Source organism: Amaranthus tricolor, chromosome 17, assembly GCF_026212465.1.
Source record: "Amaranthus tricolor cultivar Red isolate AtriRed21 chromosome 17, ASM2621246v1, whole genome shotgun sequence".
Lineage (NCBI taxonomy): Eukaryota > Viridiplantae > Streptophyta > Magnoliopsida > Caryophyllales > Amaranthaceae > Amaranthus > Amaranthus tricolor.
In genome coordinates this window covers 13768952-13787730 of record NC_080063.1, presented here as the reverse complement: position 1 = coordinate 13787730, position 18779 = coordinate 13768952, and the positions used below count along the sequence as shown (strand labels likewise).

The window sequence follows — 18779 nt, the reverse complement described above, 5'->3', positions numbered from 1 at the left end:
TTAGTCTAAAACTAACATTAGTAAAAAAAAATGATCTTTTACCTAACTTTTATTAATCATTTAAGAAGAGACAATCTAGTTCTAGTAGTAGAATATTTAGTTTTGATATAATTAACATTTTATTAGTACTTTATTAAGTTTTGGAAGAATAAATTGGGATAATTATTTTATCAGGACTAATGAGATTAAGTTGGTTAATTAGCATCTTAAGGAAATATGGAACAAACAATATTAAAAAAAATAAAAGGATAATTAATGTACTATTAATCTAAAAAACAAAGGGGATGTGCATGAGGTTTCTAACTATAAGAAAATTATAAAGTAAATAATAATCATATTGATTTGAAGAAAAGAGAAAAATACTAAAAGAAGTATTTTAGTGGGTTATAGAAAAATAGTTAGGCTTATGCCATATAAATTTTAAAAAGGGTAGTCCAATTTAAATAAAAGGAAGATCAAACCAATGTTAGAATATGTGAAACAGAAATTTAAAGATTTTTCTATCAGGATAATTTTATATCAAGTATTTGTTTCGTGAACTAGTCTGTGTGCGACGGTTCTTTCTAGGATAATAAGATTCTATTTAGAGAAATGTTTCGTGGTGCATGTTGTTCGTTGATATCATTATACTAGTAAATGAAACTCGGAACGGATCAATGCTAAGATAGAGATGTGAAGGCAAGTATACCAAAAGGATTTAAACTAATTCAAAGTAATACAAAGTATAAAAACATACCAATTAAGATGTTAAGAAAGAAGTTAGTGTGGGTGTCTTGCAATTGCATAACAATAAAACAAATGAGTATGTAGCAAATTTGAAGCACATTTATACTTCCAAGTTCCTCTTTAAAATTTTGATATTTTGTTACAAATGTTACAAGGATCGTTTGCAGTCTCCACAGTTCAAATCAGTAACTAGAAACTGCCACTAGAGAAGGCATTTCACTACTAAAAATTCTGAAATAAGACAGTGTCATGGTGAGATGATCATTATCGGATTAACTCATGTGTATTTAATGCGTTAAAGTAATCAACCCCTCTTGTATGAGACCGTCTCACTGTGAGACGAGTTCATACAAAAGGCCTATTATGCTAAAAGTGTCATTATTGGATCATTTAACTCAAGTATGAGACACGTCTCCCGGTGAGACCGTCTCATACAAGAATTTGTGAAGTAGTAATAGGATAAGTGACAATCCGAGAAGTCCTCGTGTTGTACCCATTTTATGGTCCATAAAAACCATGTAAAGAAAATCAGCTTGTAAAATTCTTCTGTCGTCGTCAGTTTTATCCAAACCCGAACGATTTATGCTGACTGCTGCTGGTAAAGAAAATTCGATATGCAAATCTGGAAAATTAGACACAATCAAACATTGAACATTAACAAGTTGACCAGTTTTTCAAAAGCGTGCAGTGTCTACCATGGACAATAAACTCAAATAAGTGTAGGAAGACCACATAACGAAAACGTCCAAACACACAAACAACAGCTCGAGATTCTGAAACAATCATACAGCATAGTTTATCGTACATCAACGGATTTCTACCAGAAGGCATTAAAAAAAATAGCAACGTTCTAACGATCAGACCATGTTCAAACAAACTCGAACCAAGCTCAAACCGTCACAGAGGTTCTCTCTTTTATTTGGGTATCTAACAGCTAGTTCCTATCGTGAATCATTTCTGTGAAAGCGGAAAAGCAGGATCCCGTTTTCCATCAATTTCTCTGTGACAAATTCTGCACAAGTGTTGCAAGTTGGTTGTCCTTCTGAATGGCCTGTACCCATCTTGCGTTGATTTGAACTCTCTCAAGACTCTGCTTCAACGTTCTCGCAATTGTAGGTTTCATTCGACTTGCGAAAAATTCCTCGACCTCTTTTGCCTTTTCAATTGACGAAAACTGGGGACACCAATGAAAAGCTAGTCAGCACTAACAAAAAACACAAGGTGAAGCAAAGCACAAATATAAATGCCCTTGATTGAGCGCTTCCACAAAGCTGAGTGAGACGTACTGGTGACACAATCGCACTGATAAAGCGGGTGATTAGATAACCAGAACCCCATGTTTTCGAAATGTAATCCCACTTATCCTGCAAGCATTGAAAATGAAAATTTATCCATACAGTTTTATCACGTTTGTATGATCCCTTGAATCAATAGGCCAAAGATATTATAACTTATAATGGACTACATTAAAATGACTCATTAAATTATGTGCACTTCTTATTTATGTGAACCTGTAGATAATGTTTGTTACCGAGAGTCGTTATCACTTACAAGACTAAGGTTGTGCACACATGCGCTCCAAATCCCACCTTGGTGGGAGGCATTGGAGTAAAGGAATTATAGTTGTAGGTTATCACGTTTCTAACCATATTAAGCTGAGCTATTTTTATAGGTAAAAACATACTGGTGGTGCTACGAATAGGAGATATGAAATGAAATTTACCTGAAGCCATTTCCAAGCAGTTTCACGCCCCTGAGAGCTGACTGACAATCCAAAAATCGCATCTTGACTTCGAACCTTTTCAAGATAATCAACAATCAAGTTATTGCATGATTAAAAATTAGGACGTGAAGACATTTGGTAGGTTAGGCCTACCTCAGAAGACAATAAAAAGTTGAGGACTTCGAGAACAACTTCTGGGTCTGGACAGGATGCCAGTGAACCTATAAATCACCAGAAAAGTATGGCAAAAATTAGAATTCGAACTCATGAGTTTTCTTGCAGATAATTAAATGCAATAGATGATACTATTACCTATTATGCGTCCCTTCTCCTGGCTCAGATCACACTCTCTGTATACTTTTAGAAGAGCTTCATAGCCTGATCTATTTGATGCAGTGACTTTTTGCATCACAGCAGTATATGTAGCCTGAACAATATGAAACACACATGAATATTTTGATAAGATCGACAGAATTATAATAGCAAAAGGAAGGCCAATGTCATTGAAAAAATGACGAATTACACCCTAAAAAACTTGTTTACCAGAAGCCACCACAAGAAAATGCATGAGCACTAGGCTTCCGGTGCACATATTCAATACTGAACATAAATGCATATGTATAGTAAGGAAAGACGCACAATTAGAATAATGTGATGCAAAATAAAATATCAGCTGTAGAAAGTGCTGGAGAAGATGCATGTGTGCAGCTCAAGAATGATAACATAATTCACTATACTTGGATTACAGCAAGTAAATTACTATTCCCTCTATTTCATTTTAAAGTTCACCTTTGAATATTCCATACAAGGAGAAATTGAAACATGGTTTTTCATGGATATATAAAAGTTGAATATATCCATATGGAATCTTAATAGATTTATCTCGATGTGTGAAATTTTAAAATATAATTTTTCATAAAACTATATATAGACTCAAATTATATTTGAAAACCGTGCAAAAAGTCAAGGCAACCAACAAAATGGAACGGTGGGAGTACTTGATGGGGCAATGTGACGTATTTTCAGGGTGTAGAGAGTTTATTGTGCGAGTTTGTGTAAAGCACACACATACAAGAATAAGTCAGTTTCATAAGTTACAACACCTTTCTGGTATCAGGTGGTAGAAGTGGTGAATTCCTGTCAGCACAGAATGCTTCAAAACGCCTGATAGCTTCATTGAGAGTACCCTCATGACCAAGCTCAGCAAGCACAGTCAGTAGCTCTCCTCTCAACAAGGCATCCAAGTGGCTCTCGCCTGGCTTGGGCTCCCAGCCAAGTTTTCTACATTTTTTGAAAAGAAAATAGTGATCAAGACAAAAGAAGCAAATAAGCAAAAGCCTTGGTTCTGAAATAACAAATAACAGTCAAAATCAGCTGCTAGAACTTCCGCAGTGATGAATTCACTTTTTATGAGTATGACTTAAGTGATAACAAATACAAACAAAAGAAATGCCGAAAGGCAAACATGTGCGTCCTTTGGTTTTATTTCACTGCAACATGGGCCAAACAGTTTCTATCACTGAATAGTGGGTCCCTGTTGTAAGTATACCGAACCGGAGGGAGTAAATCACTAAACTAACAGAAACATAATTCATCTTGAACTATCCCTCAACTCAATGTTCCACTATATTCCCACGCAAACTGGAGGGATAAAAAAAACTTCAGAAGAATGGTTGGGAAGGAAAAATCTTCTCTACAATGATTGCTCAAAAAAGCCATCTGAACAGGCTAATTCTCTACACAAGGTTTCAAGTCAAGTATAAAAGGCCGCTCACTGCTGACAAGAATTTATCACCAAATGCTCCATATGGAGTTCAATATAAATTTACTGTGGATATAGCATTAGACTTGCAAGCACAGAGAATGATGCTCCCTCCGTCTTGCACTTCTGAGCAATGCAACTATATACTTTTCTTTCGACAGCCCTATCTTAAACGGCTATGAGGTAGCAACCTTACAGTGTCATTGATAAAGCTCCTTAACTTAGTTAGTATTTCATAATGTAAGGAACTACTTTTTCACCACTTTACCATTTATGAAATATAAAATAACACCAAGGTCTATTATAGCACGACAACATCCACCTGTTTTGCATTTTGGTATATTTCAGATCAATTAGCAATAAATTTTATCAAATAATAAAATGGTCACCTAAACACCAGTTTATCTTCTCTTTAGCACCTTTACTATTCTCTACACTCGAAATTCACAGAAAATTCTGTCTCTACTCTCCAGGAAATCCCCAATGAACAAACTTTAGGGAAGAGCAAGGAAATTTAGAAGTACAACAGTTGAAGTGACTTCAAAAGCCGTGATTACAATTATAAATGCAAATGTTGTTCCCAAACTACTAAAACACGCTAATAACAAAAACAAAAAACAGATATATGAATACATCTGCATTTGATACCTTCAAACATTTGCATTAGCTAGACTGCCATAGATGTGACCTATACCAAATACACCTATTTAAATTGCTCATTGGTATAAAGTAATACATACCCAGCAGGATGTTCAAAAAGACTAATGAAGAACTTTTTGAGGCCATCAACTAATTCAGGCGTAGCATCAGCCACTATCCTCATAACTTTGTAGCTAATCTACGGAAACATAAGGCATAACAAAATTAGGATATCATATAATTAAAGATAACTTCAATTATGAATAGAGACGAGATTACATTTATTAAATTGGAGAGAACAGTATAGTCAGTTTCCTCTCTGAATGAAGCTACCAAAGTCAACAAAGATGTCAGAGATTGTTGACCACTCGTACAGAGGGCAAATGTATCATCCAAAACACCTGCAGTGAGAATTAAAAAGTCAAACAAGGACTTAAATTTTCAATAATGGTGAATAAAATATCAAGCACACACTCAATATTCATCTTACCGAATCTATCAGTTGCAGACAATTGACCTCTCTCTATAGCATCCCTAAGTTTGGCTTCCAGTATGTTATCATATTTCACTCTATAAAATCCTGTTTGGTCCACGTTAAACTTAATCCAAGAAGACCCGACAATATCAAGACTTCCAGATTTTTCTTTCAGGAGAAAACTATGATGATTATCATAAGATCCGCAGCATAATGTTATTGGGACAATCCACTGGCTATCACTAGGGGAACCACTCAACAAAAAGTGTGCCTGCAATCAATAGCACAATGTTACATTGCGACTGAAAGTGAGTTGAAAACAGTAATATCCTGTTTCTAGCACCAGATAGAAACAAGAAATCAATGAAGTGCATTACCTGCTCTAACTCCAGCTTTTCGTCTCTGACGCTCACAGATATAACAGGATAACCTTTCTGCTGTGTCCATGAATTCATTAATTCCTTTACTGGTTCACCAGATACTTCCTCAAGAACAGCCCATAAGTCTTCTGTCTTGGCATTAGAGCAAGCATATTTCTTTATATAGCATGCTAGAGCTCTCTGATTGCAAACGTTAAGTAACAATAAGTGAAAGCAAAGGATGCCTAAGCATGTTAGTGGAAGCAAAGGAAACTTGTGATATACAAAGGTAAATGCATAATTTTACAAAGAACTGAACAGAGCTTCAGGGTGGAGCTTCAGGCCCGCCTACCACTCCAGGCAAAATATTAACTCCTAAATCAAGTTTCTTGAAGCTGACTAACAAACGAGAACATAAGAACTGCCTAAATTCTAGGAGACTAACTGCATTAATGATTTGTGTCGATATAAAATTATAAATTGTACTAGTATGCCAATAGATGCAACTGTATATTATTACGAGAGCCTTGGTATCAGTCGATAAAAAAAGATATAACTACATTCTGTTAAAGTGAAAAGTGCCATCAAGATCAGATTCTGTAAGCGGATGCCCAGAATCCAAACTCCAAAGGCATAAAAATATAAACTATCTTGGAAATCTAGCCGCGGAAATCAACATGCATCTTTAAAAAGAAACTAAACAAAAATTCAAGAACCGTTTGCAAATTGTGAAATCATTCAACATAAAAACCTGAAAAGGATCAGCGCCAAGATAGCTTTGAAGCATCCTAATGAGAGAAGCACCTTTCCTGTAGCTGATGGCATCAAATATTTCATCAATTTCACTTGCATGGTTAATCTCCACCTGAAAGTATGAAAAGACTTTAGCATACATTGAAGTGATGATTCTCCTATCAACAAAACAGTACTGGTGACCCAAACCTCTATAGGATGAGATTCCGAAAGACCATCCAGCCTAAGTCCATCAGTAGTCTGGTCAAGAAACTGAGTCCAAATTTTCCATTCGGGAAATAAAGCATCAGCTGCTAAATAAGATACCTGAAGACAACCAATAGAAGTTTATTAGTTCCATATTTAAAAGCCTAATTTTTGAATATTGCACAAAGAAATTCTTTTAGTATAATTATAGATACCCATGTCGCAAATCCCTCATTCAGCCATAAATGTGTCCACCATTCCATTGTCACAAGATTGCCAAACCATTGATGAGCCAATTCATGAGCAACCACAATAGCAACCTTAATGAACAATATATCTATTAGTAATAGTAGTATAAATAAGAAATGAAACAGTAAATAATATAAAGCAGTTGAACACATTCAGCTCACAAATAAACTACCCTTTGCTTGTAAGCAGCAGCCGAGTTCTTCTCATCATATAGCAAAGCACTTTCACGATATGTAACCAAACCATAGTTTTCCATGGCTCCAGCAGCAAAATCAGGAATAGCAATCATATCCAATTTGGGTAGGGCATAAGGCACATCAAAATACCTTTCACAATTTTAAAAAATAAATCGACAATGCATCAGTAAATCATTTCAAACTACAAGGAGAAAATGTTACTGATGATGGTTTCAGTAAGTTACTTTTCATATAATTCAAGAGTCTTAACGGCAACCTCCAAAGCAAACTTTCCTTGTTCTGTCTTGCCAACTTGACAATAGCATCTAACTTTAATACCTACACAGCATAAAAATACAGTCACGTATAAAAGTCCATTGAGCCATCTCTCATCAACGAGTTACATTAGAGCGAAATGTCAGGTATGGGAGGATACCATCAGAGGTGTGACTTTCCACAAAATCAAATAAACCCACAACTACAGCAACCAGATATGTTGACATTATTGGAGACTCCTGGAAATAAACTGTCTTAATATCCCCTTCTTTCTTTTCTTCAATGACAGGCATATTCGAGAGTGCCACAAGATCGGAAGGCACATCTAAAGTAATCTTGAATGTAGCCTGACCAGAAGAGAAACACATAAACACAACTATAACAACCCAAACTCCAGAAAAGTTGGAAACCATAAGCAAATAGCTATTGATCAAAGGAAGACAAGAATCTTAATTTATACTTCCTCTGTAACATGGGGCTAGCTAAAAGCACACAAATACACAATTGGTGTCTACCAAAGAAAGGGGTAAAAGAGTATGCTTTATGGGGAGGTCGGAGAAATGTGAGATGAGATAAAACGATATGTGTTGATGAGAATTAAAGAAAAATTGTAAATCATGACCAAAAATAGAAATGTAGCAATTCTTATAAAACGGACTTAAATGGAAAATGAAGCAATTCTCATGGGACGGAGGGAGCAAGACGAATCATATTTAACAACTTCTAGCCTACCCATCTATATCAATCCTGGTACTCAAATTATAGTTTTACAACATAATCATGAACAATTAAACAACTCCTTCACTCAACGGAAAGTGTGAGCACTGTCTAACCTTAGCAGCTGGTTCATCCCAGCAAGGAAAACACCGTCGTGCATCAGCTGGTTCGAATTGAGTGGTCGCCATGTTCTTTTTCTCGCCATTAATCTCATATACACTGAACATAATTTAACCAATTCCAAAGAAAAAGTTGAAAATCAGAGAACATAAAGGAAATTGGAACACAAATATCAACAGTTTAGGAAGATTGCAACCTTTAGAAATAAAGGCTTAAGCATTGTTGTTATAGAAGGTGAGAATGCAGAGTCAATTTAAGCACCAAGAAACAAGATAAATTCCAATCTTGGATTCTTATTTCAAGTCCATGCAATAAGGTATTAGGGCCATTTATAAAAAAATCTCCCCCATCTCCATAAAATCAAACAATGAGTGATTCACCAATACAACAATTAAATACCACAAAGTCAAAAAATAAATTAATTGGATAGTTTCCAGACAGATGCTCTAAACATGATTTCAAATATTGTCAAGAAAAAGAAATTATAGCATGCATGATTCAAGTTCAAGTTACAGATCAATAAACCAAACTTTTCCCATACTTCCAAAAACCAGAAAAAAATAATTAACATCAGCTTATCTTACAAAAAGATTTTTTGAAAAATAACAAAACCCACCTCCTGTAAAATCCTTTCATTTGATCATTTAGGGTTCCTTGAAAAGAAATATTCAAAATCCCGATTCCGACAGGGAGTTCTTGTCCGAATTCAACAACTAATATCTCATCTGCTTCAATCAATCCCACTCCAGATGCTCGGATTTCCTACATAAAAACAAGAAACACGAAATCTTTATCATCCAGCAAAGTCGAAACCCAAATTTTCTATCAAGAAAGATTCATTGAAAAGATATGATCACCAGAGAAGTTGACTTGAGTTTGAAGAAAACAGAAGACGAATCAACACTGAGATCAGCAGCATTGAGGACGAGGTATTTGGTGGGCGAAACAACATCAACATCAATGGCAACGACACCATCAAATATGCAGGCAACAAGGTCGGGTTTGAGGCGGATGTCGTAACGTTTTGGAGAAGCGAATTTGGGAAGACGAGGTTGGCCTTTAAATTCTGAGTAAGAAGACGCCATTGTTGTTGCTTTGCTAATACACTAATACTGATACTTATGTTGATTTTGGGTTTTCTCTCTTTGTTTTAAGGTGGTAGTGATGACGGATGAGGTTTATTTGTTTCCCCTCCCACAAGTAACTCGGATTTACTCCACCAAATTTTAGAGTGCACGTATTAAAATAATATTTTAAGTATTTTTACTTTTAAGTAAATTAGAAATAATATGGATCAAGTTTATATAAGACTTTATACTGATAATGACAAGTACGAGCTGACTCTTATTACTTATTATGCGTGTTTTAAACGGATTAGATCTTAAATACGTCGTGCTTCATAAACCCTCTAATAGCATAGTTAAAGATGGTTGTAACAAACAACTCTTAAACGAGCTTTTGTTATTTGGTGATCGCTATTGTTTTGCATGAGATCAAAGAAGGGGTAAATATTATGTTAGATGAGACAAGAGTTGGAGTGACGAGGTTTCAAATTAAGTCAGAGTAAGAGAGAAATACATAACGTGTAACTTTGGTACAAAAAAGATAACGAGGGGCACTATTTAGGTAGGAGATAAAGAAATTTCTCAAAGTAGATGCTTTAAATATCTTGAGTTTATATTTCAGATTAGGAAAGACATCGAACAATATGTGACCCAATAGAATTATCTGCTGGTATGGCAAAAAATGAAAAGTAGTTACTGAAATGTTATGTGATTGAGGTGAGCCTAAGCTAAAAGACAAGTTTTATCAAACAATCATTACTACTATTTCAATCCAAATGTTAGGCTTTTAGAAATGATTGTAGTAAGAATATACACAGGGTTTAGAATTGAAAACAAAAATACAAGGATCTGGAAGTTTCAAATATTGAGGAAAAGATGAAATAAAATCGTTAAAGAATATTTGGGCATGAGTAAAGATGGAATATTAAGAAATCGATTAAAAAGAAAAAGTTAGCTCGATAGACTTATAGAAGGTGAGAAAGACTAAAGATAACTCAGAGGACATGAGTAGAAAAAGATACAAATAATCTAAACTTCTATGCATAGTCCACCCCTATGCTGCATTTTGACTTTTTTGTAACAACTCTCTCTTTCCCCTTTATTAAATTACGCGTGATAGATGAATTGTTACATGCATATATTCCAGGTATTCTCTTACATACTACTAGTCGATTCTCCTTCATAAAGTCATTTTATTAGAAAGGACATTGTGTCTTAGAAATATTACATTACCTATAAAAATTCAATGAATCTATATGGAAAATTAACTCATTTGTAGAAGAACTGACATGGACAACGGACGAGAGTCCATCTCCTAAGCTAGATTTGTCTTAGACTCTCACGTAATCAATGAATATATTCTCACAATAACGGACTAATGAGTCATTCAAAAGACATGAAACAGTACGCACATAAACAACATACGATGATTGGGTCTGACTCAATAGATAGTTGGAATCAGCATCCACAATAATCATCATCATGATACACATAAACATCATCATCATCGTTATATTTTGTGTATTATACTTAAGTGAAGGTCAATAGTATTTAGTTATTGAATTTAATCAATTTATTGTTAAAATTGATGATGAATTTATATATTGCACTATTTGATAAACCTTTGACACTAATTTCTTTCTTTGTAAATATTTTAAATTGATTAGCATATTGGTTGAAAACTATGGAGATTATTACTCAAAGACAATTGGTGAAAATTAAGAAACTTTTTTTTACAGTAAATAACACTAAGTTTCATTGATTTTCTAAAATAATAACAACTTTTGATTAATCATGAATAATATTAATTTAGGGGCGTAATACCAACTTTAGTCTATAGTATACAGTATACTATTTGACATAAAAACAAAGGTAAGCTAGTGGTTAAACAAAATATGATATTATTCCAAAAAACACACTCTAAACATTAATTAGACTCATTAAAATGGTATTCCTATAGAAAAATTAGTAAAATTTGTATGAAAATAAGAAAATATATATAAATTAAGAAAATATATATAAATGAGATGAAAAAGTAAATTAAATATATAAATTGTAGTAATAAAACAGAGTATTTAGGCCAAAAATAAAGATTAAACAAATTTAATAGAAAGACTTTAAAAAAATGAGGCAAATTCCGTATAAAAGCGACTCTATATTTTATAAAATTCGGGTGGATACAAGAAACCGGTATCAAATCCGTGCTCCTTGTCATAGAACTACTATCAGCCCGTGTCGGCCGTTGCAACCCGGGGACTCGCCGAAAAGCGACGGGGGGAATAGATGGTTCGGCGCGGTTCTCAATTCTCATCCATTGGATTTAATTTCAACGGTCAACGGGGGTTTCCCCAAATTTGATAAGCCTAGAAAAAGATTACTGAATAATATGGGTATTCTTAGAGATAAGCAAATCTCTACATCTCCAACCTCACCTTCTTCAACTTCTCTAATTTCCACTTCTCCTTGTGCTGATCTTAAAATTGCTTATAATAATTGCTTCAACAGGTTTGTTCTTCATTTCTTTCTTCTATCTTTGTTCATTTCCATCAAATTATACAAGAAATTTGTTGCAATTTAATCAAGAATTAACTTTATGATGTGGGTATGTAAAAATTTCAGGTGGTATGCTGAAAAATTTGTAAAAGGTCAGTGGGAAAAGGAAGAATGTGTTACCGAGTGGGAAAAATACAGAGGATGCCTTGCTGTATGTTTAATTTACCAATTTTAATGTGATCTTTTATTGGGTTTTTCTGTGCTAATTTGTTCTTAATGTAAAGCATTATTGCCTTAAAATCATATTTTTGTAATATTGTTGCTGTTAATGTATTAATATATTGGTATAAGGGTTTGATGGTACTAATGTTAATTGACAGAAACACTTAAAAGATAAACAATTAAGAAGATTTCTGGAAGCTGAAGCTTCTGGAATGCCTCCCGCAGCTGATCGAGTCGATGCGAAAAGTTGACTTGATGATTTGGTGCTTCCAAGTTATGTAAGAGGAACTGGAGTTTTATGTTGATGGTGATGCTAACATTGATTAATGATAGTCTATTTTCACTTTTTATAATCATTGGAATTGGATTAATCAAGTTCTTTTATGAGGAAGTAGAAGTGTTTAACTTTTAACTTTACTAGTATGAAGTATGAACTTCTGGTTGCTCTTGACCAGTATGAAATTCTTATATAATCCTGTCTCCCATAGATTTTGCATCATTTAAGGTAAAAAAACCTCAGATCGCAATTCAAAATGATACAAAATGAGTGAGACAGAGGAGTATGTATTTGTTTTTGTTGTTCTTCCAATTTCTTATTGATGTTATTTAAGTGGTTAGAGCTACAATTGGATGAACAAGTTATCCTGCTATTTGCTACAAGTATTGCGTGAATATGAAGAAAATTGATGGTTTATAGAAACGTGGGAGAAATATGTGGATGAGATGAAAAGGTAAATTGAATGTGTGAATGAGAATTATTCATCTTAATATACACATTTCAATTACCGCATATTCCTACAATATTTTCTTCAAAACCCTAACGAACTAACCCATATTGCGTGGTGTTGGTCTTATGACATTGTTCGTTGGATGATAATTGAATTTCGAAGCCTTGAAAAAACAAAGTCGCGGTAAAAATGATGCATCAGTATATAAGATCATGTGCATTAAGCTAAAGTAGAATTGGTGGAATGTGTACTTTTTGTTCATCCTGTTTAGTAGTCCACACTCCACTCTTTTCCTATGGTAGAGTTGCTCTTGCATAGACTTAGTGCACCTTTAAGTAGTGCGTGGCAACTTTGAATTTAAGGAGTGTGAGTTAGGGAATGTAAGTAAGTGGACAGGAGAGTATGGAGTGTGGACTTGTGAATAAAAGATTAAGAAATGTGCACACTAAAATATTATAGATTCCATTTTAGACTTACACCCATTGGTATCTGTCTCTAAGATCATTTCTAAGCTACGCTATTGGAAGACAAAATTTGTGTGTATAGAACCTTGTACTTCGTCCAATACTCGCCTTTGAGCTTTGACATGAACATGTTGCTTTACACTCTTTGTTCATTTCATTGGTGGAAGCATGTTTTTCTTGCTGCTCCAGCCAGCCTGCTATTCACTTTAGGACTCCAATACACTAGATTTTGGTGGTTCTGGTGTGTTTTGGTTTAGTATGTCACTGCTGTTGCACATTTTTTCTTTGTACATTGAACCCTTGGATTTGGGATTAGGATGTGAATGATTCTATCTTGAAATTTATGTCATCAGCTTAGCATGTTACTTGAGAGTCATTTGTAAGATCAAGATGATTTTCAATTCCATACTTCCATTTTCACATCATTGCTTAGCCTGTAAAGGAGCAGCGTGGTTGACACAATCATGCTTTCTCTCATAGGTTATCTTCTCGACAGGGATGGCAATGGGTCGGACTCGTCTCGAATTATACATACTCCGACTTTGCTCTGAATTTTAATCGAACTTTTTTTTTCAGTCCACCTCCACTCGGAGTCGGATTATGCATACTCCAAGTTTGCTCCGACTTGGACTCTCGGACCTCCAACAGAGTCGGATATGGAGTCGGATTATTATCAAACTTTATCGTTGTGATCTTGTACTAATGATTTAAAGCATACGAAGTTAACAAAATATATTTTTCAAATACAATTTAACAAAAAAAAATGTACTTTAAATTCAAGTTTAACATGAAAAATATTCCTAATACTACAATTTAACAAAATATTCTCGCATTTTGATTTGGCGTGTTTTATTTCTATTGATCTAATTTGTCGTATTTTGATTGATTGATCTAAATAAAAGTACAAGTAGTTTTTCAAAATCGAAAATTACAATTAGTATGAGAGAGAGCTTGAATTAGTCACGTCTAGAGTTTTAAGGGAAATAAAATATTGGGTTAAAAGTCAAATTCAAAGTCGGATTTCCTTTAGGGTCGGAGTCAGGTCGGAGTGTCGGATTTTTAATAAGGTCCAACTCTGGTCCGTCTCTAACTCGGATTCGGATCGTGAAATTGAAATTGGAGTCGGATAACCTTTTCCTCGGACTCGAATTGAATTATTTTCCTCGGATCGAGTCGGACTAGGGTCGGATTCGGACTGAATTGCCATCCCTACTTCTCGAGCTTAGTTTCTTGTAAGTTAGGAAGGACGGATGGGAGGCTTGAGTGAAAGGTATTCTAAAAATCTATGCTAAAAGAAACATGATCAGGTATGTGGCTCCTCAGTGAGTAGAACTGAAATTATGCCAAGACAGAAGTTAAGATATACGAGTATCGTTACCGTGATTCTTATTATCCTTTTCTTCCCTTTATATGGGTTGAAGGTCTAAAGGATTTGTTCTCGAAGATGAAAACTACTGAACTTATGAATAAATAAAATGTGAGTAAATGCAGTATGTTTAACTGAACAAAATTCGACCGAGTTTTTCAACAGTTGGAGGAGCAGGCGCAAGTATATCATTGTCGGATGCCTAGAGAAACCGTTAAGACTTCTTTATTGTGTTTTGTTTGCACAAGCAAGGGATCACAGTTAATCAAGTGCATAAACTAAATTTAACATATTATATAGACTAAAACCCTTCCTCTACGGAGACACTCAGACTGTTCAAGTTGCATACACACAACACAGTGGTTCAGTTCATTATAAATCAAAACCATGTCACATTGACAGAATCAAAAATCAGGCTTGCAGTACAAATCTGTGCAGTAATTCTTACCATAATCTTCTTTAACTTCAAGGTAGATTTGCACATCCTCAGGCCTCTAAGTATTCTTCTCCGATATGGGATAAAGTGATAAACTCTATAAATAGTTGAAAATTTTCTAGGAACGAGGAAATGTAAGTACAAATGGTTTAAAACGCAGTGCAGGGCATAGTTTTGCATTTTTTCGATCTTATTATACATCTGGTGTTGATGCTGATTGGATGGAAGAGAATACACTGCACAAGAAGCCTTATTTCTTCTTAAATAGGAAGTGAGCCACCATCCATTCTTCTCCATCATTGTACCCAAATAACTCGGCTACTGCGATGAAGAAGGTTCTCCAATATACTATCCACTTTACGGCTGAGTCCTTGCCGTAAGTTGACTCCATTATTGGCCGTATGTAAGCTAAGTTACGGTCCATCCGTTTAAGCCACTCTTCACTGAAAGGATCGCAAAAACAATGTTAACAAAAACGCTTCTCTCTACTTCAAGGTTCACATAAGCTTGACGTGATTTAATAAGGATAATCTTGTGTCTCACCTAGTTTGTGCATAATGTTTCCCGTTCACAAGCCAATGGTTCACAACAGAGACATCATCCTGCAATGTATTCACCTATTAAGAACTAGAAGTAATTGATACATAGCAACATTTATAAGATGGTGTGTTGGGTCATTTGTAAAACATGGGCCATACTGTGTTTGTTGTTGCTGTTGCTAAAGCCAGGGCGATAGATGTCAATTATAGTCAATAGAGATGTTCATTCAGGTCATCGGGTTGATTTCGGATTGAGTGTTTCAGTTCGGTTTAGAAATTGGATTTTGGGTCCATATTGTTTTTACATAATTGTAAATCATTTTTGAAGTCGAGTCAAATCGCGTTCGGTTTCAAGGTCGGGTAAATTTTGAGTCATTGGGTCTGTTTTGAACACCTTTAATAAGCAGTTCATGTTTTCATGTTCGAGAGAGGGGGTTCGCACTAAAATGGTTAGTTGTTGCGTGACCTCCTCGTGATGAGGGTTCCACCTTTCCTAGACCCTACCTTGGCGGGATGTATTGGAATGATGATGATGATGAATCCGATAATTGAATTCAGGCAGAGGTAGTATATCAGTATTCAGGACTAACTAACTAGGTATAACCAGAAAACGATCAATCTAGTATTGTTACGAATTACAATCAGAACCTAATCGATTTAGCAGCTAAGAAACATAGTGCTGTCATCACAAGCTTGCTTACCTGAAAGTACAGGAGTAGATTTGCTGCTGGCATTGTTCCTCCAGTGAAGAAGTACCGAGTGATCCAGTCATCATCGTCAACATCCTGCACAATACCGGAACAAATTCCTTATATCTGCAATCCATCGGACTCAGAAATCGTTTGTTTACGAGAAGTAAGTACCTCAAAGTGGTATGCAAAGGCTTTATGACAGAAATAATGAACAAACAGAAGACCGTTAGGTTTCATCCAATTCGATATTTTCTTCAGAAGATCTCCATAATTCTTCATGTGCTGCAGAACAACAATAATAGATCTTATCAAATCCTGAACAATGATACTTCCTCGTAAGCAGATAATCTACTGTTAGACATGCCTCGAACATTTCAATCGACAGAATTCGATCATAAGACCCCTCCATTTCGAATTTACTGATGTCTGCTACAACGATCTGCACGTTCTTCAGCTGAAGATCCCTGAGTTACGTTCATTTACACATCTTAGAAACTTTTCGAAGTTATCTGCCTTGTTATGAAGCATGAAAGTCAAAAGACACTGACCTACAGCGATCCTCAATGTGCGCTTTTTGTGTTACCGAATTGCATATTCCGGTGACACTACAGTTAGTGTACTTCTGTGCAATGTACAAAGTGAGTGAACCCCAACCACATCCAACATCAAGAACAGAATGCCCATCTTGAATACTCGACCTCTCGCAATATAAATCTAGCATTGCTTTCTCTGCATCGTCTAGGGTCGTCTGCGTATCAGGAAAGTAACAGCAACTGAACCCACAAAGCACACATCGTTAAAAGATCTAATTTCATCAGTAATCAGCCAAGAATCAACGATTAATTTGTAAATAACATTTTTGTTACCTATACTTGAGATGCTTTCCTAGAACAAGCTTGAAGAAGGAAGTAGGAAGCTCATAGTGTTGAGATTTTGCCATCTCAGTTTGTATGGCTATTGGCATTTCTCTTAATGCTGCAAAAAGGTGTGATTTCTTATTACATGTAGTTCATGCATAATGTCTTAAATTCTCCCGGCTATTGGAGTTTGAGATGTAGATATACTTATTAGAGATAATAAAGGGGTTGTTTTAGATTAATTGACCCTTAACAGTAAATATCATCTGCAACTTCACGGAAATGAAAAGTGTAGATGATTCAATCTTATTACAAGGATAGGTTGAGTATATCCGTTAATGACAAAAAAAAAAAGTAAAGCATAGAGGTGTTTAAAACAAATCTGATGATCTAATATTCACTCTACCTATAATCGAATCTGATTTGACCCGATTTAAAAATAAGTACATTAATGTAAAAAATTAATATGGATACAAGTGACAAGATTCAATTTTAAACCGACTCGAAACATTTAACTTGAAATGGACTTGAAGAACTGGATGAATAGCTCAACTAATATGATTATTAACATACGGACTCCTTATTTTGAGCTCGTGTTTCACCGAGGGATGTTTCTCATAAGAGTAGTTCTAAATAAATAAAAAAATAAAAAATATAATAAAGAGAAAAAGAAAATTACAGTGAACAAACTTGAGAAGATGGGAGAGTTGAAGCTGAGCAGATGGGTAATAGGAAGAATGAAGACGATTGGCCAAGAGAATACGGGTAAGACGTCTGATAATAAAATCAGGTAAGAAATTCCTTTCAAGTGCACCCAACATTAGCTTAACTGTTCCTTTGTATGCCATTTCCTTCACTCCTTCCATTTTCTTCTTCTTTCTTCTTCTTTCTTCTTTTTTTTTTTTTTATTTTTTATTCTGTATCTTATCTTTAATATTGTAATCAAGTACTATGTCTTACTTCATATTCCATCCAAAATGCAACATCTATACTAGTATCTTCTATTCAACCCGTTTTCATTTAGTTTTTCAATTACTTTTTTATTGAGGTACTATTTTAATATTTAATATTTTTAATTAAAAATTATAAAAATTGATATTAATAATCTTTGTATTAAAATGAATTAAATAAGGTCTATGTTTTAACTTATATAGTAAGAATAAGAGGGAATATTTTCTAAATAATACAAAAGCTTATGGGAGATAGACAATTGGGACAACTACGTTAAAAAAATAAAAAAAATAAAATAATAATAATAATACTAATAATAATAATAATAATAATAATAACAAAATATTTTTAAAAAAAATTAAAGGGGTGAGTGGCACAAAATCCGTGACTCGGCCGCCGCTCAGCCGCACAAAACGTGCGACTGAGCCGCGGCCGAGTCGCGGGTTTTGTGCGACTCACCACTTTAAATTTAATTTATTTTTTCTTAAAATTTTTTAAAAATATTATTATTATTATTCTTATTATTATTTTTATTTTATTTTATTTTTTTAAATATTGTTATTATTATTATTATTGTTGTTGTTGTTGTTGCTGCTGTTGTTATTTTAAGTCCAGAGACATTTTCATCATTTAATTAATATAGAGATGAGATAAAATGAAAAGGGTGGTTATGTTTAGCAATATCTCCAAAAAGGTCTTTAAAAAGTTTGTGTTCTTGTGGTACTTTCTTTGATTTTCACGTGAGCAAACTCAAAAATTTGGATTGGTATTTGATATTCTATTATTCTTACCGGATATTCAATTTA

The 18779-nt window shown here is 34.5% G+C and overlaps 3 protein-coding genes across 3 annotated transcripts; 1 reads left to right on the top strand and 2 right to left on the bottom strand.

Annotated features, from left to right (window-relative positions):
• Positions 1 to 1356: 1356 nt before the first annotated feature.
• LOC130804074 (aminopeptidase M1) lies at positions 1357 to 9398 on the bottom strand. The gene is made up of 19 exons (XM_057668397.1): positions 9019 to 9398; positions 8778 to 8923; positions 8158 to 8260; positions 7485 to 7671; positions 7294 to 7387; positions 7045 to 7198; positions 6839 to 6943; positions 6627 to 6743; positions 6436 to 6549; positions 5703 to 5885; positions 5341 to 5596; positions 5130 to 5251; positions 4952 to 5049; positions 3553 to 3730; positions 2762 to 2876; positions 2603 to 2670; positions 2450 to 2524; positions 2013 to 2090; positions 1357 to 1900 (listed from the first exon to the last, which is right to left on the bottom strand). Exons 1-19 carry the CDS (start codon positions 9244 to 9246, stop codon positions 1718 to 1720), a joined length of 2604 nt encoding a protein of 867 aa, XP_057524380.1. The 5' UTR covers positions 9247 to 9398; the 3' UTR covers positions 1357 to 1717.
• Positions 9399 to 11342: 1944 nt separating this feature from the next.
• On the top strand, positions 11343 to 12600 carry LOC130804248 (uncharacterized). The gene is made up of 3 exons (XM_057668625.1): positions 11343 to 11730; positions 11845 to 11929; positions 12099 to 12600. The coding sequence occupies exons 1-3, from the start codon at positions 11351 to 11353 to the stop codon at positions 12189 to 12191; spliced, it is 558 nt and encodes a 185-aa protein (XP_057524608.1). The 5' UTR covers positions 11343 to 11350; the 3' UTR covers positions 12192 to 12600.
• A 2107-nt stretch (positions 12601 to 14707) lies between these two features.
• LOC130804247 ((S)-coclaurine N-methyltransferase) lies at positions 14708 to 17988 on the bottom strand. The gene is made up of 8 exons (XM_057668624.1): positions 17702 to 17988; positions 17032 to 17140; positions 16714 to 16938; positions 16530 to 16629; positions 16337 to 16447; positions 16175 to 16258; positions 15478 to 15536; positions 14708 to 15377 (listed from the first exon to the last, which is right to left on the bottom strand). The coding sequence occupies exons 1-8, from the start codon at positions 17886 to 17888 to the stop codon at positions 15185 to 15187; spliced, it is 1068 nt and encodes a 355-aa protein (XP_057524607.1). The 5' UTR covers positions 17889 to 17988; the 3' UTR covers positions 14708 to 15184.
• Between the last annotated feature and the right edge of the window lie 791 nt (positions 17989 to 18779).

Excerpts from the sequence above, each read along its gene's own strand:
- LOC130804074 (XM_057668397.1), bottom strand. The coding sequence starts at position 9,246 with ATGGCGTCTTCTTACTCAGAATTTAAAGGCCAACCTCGTCTTCCCAAA. Across the intron at positions 7,388-7,484 it reads GGAAAGTCACACCTCTGATG|GTATTAAAGTTAGATGCTAT; the intron begins GTATCCTCCCAT and ends TATGCTGTGTAG. Across the intron at positions 5,050-5,129 it reads TTCTCTCCAATTTAATAAAT|ATTAGCTACAAAGTTATGAG; the intron begins GTAATCTCGTCT and ends ATGTTTCCGTAG.
- LOC130804248 (XM_057668625.1), top strand. The coding sequence starts at position 11,351 with ATGAGGCAAATTCCGTATAAAAGCGACTCTATATTTTATAAAATTCGG. Across the intron at positions 11,731-11,844 it reads TATAATAATTGCTTCAACAG|GTGGTATGCTGAAAAATTTG; the intron begins GTTTGTTCTTCA and ends TAAAAATTTCAG. Across the intron at positions 11,930-12,098 it reads AATACAGAGGATGCCTTGCT|AAACACTTAAAAGATAAACA; the intron begins GTATGTTTAATT and ends GTTAATTGACAG.
- LOC130804247 (XM_057668624.1), bottom strand. The coding sequence starts at position 17,888 with ATGGAAGGAGTGAAGGAAATGGCATACAAAGGAACAGTTAAGCTAATG. Across the intron at positions 16,630-16,713 it reads CACATTGAGGATCGCTGTAG|GGATCTTCAGCTGAAGAACG; the intron begins GTCAGTGTCTTT and ends AACGTAACTCAG. Across the intron at positions 15,378-15,477 it reads AAACATTATGCACAAACTAG|TGAAGAGTGGCTTAAACGGA; the intron begins GTGAGACACAAG and ends CGATCCTTTCAG.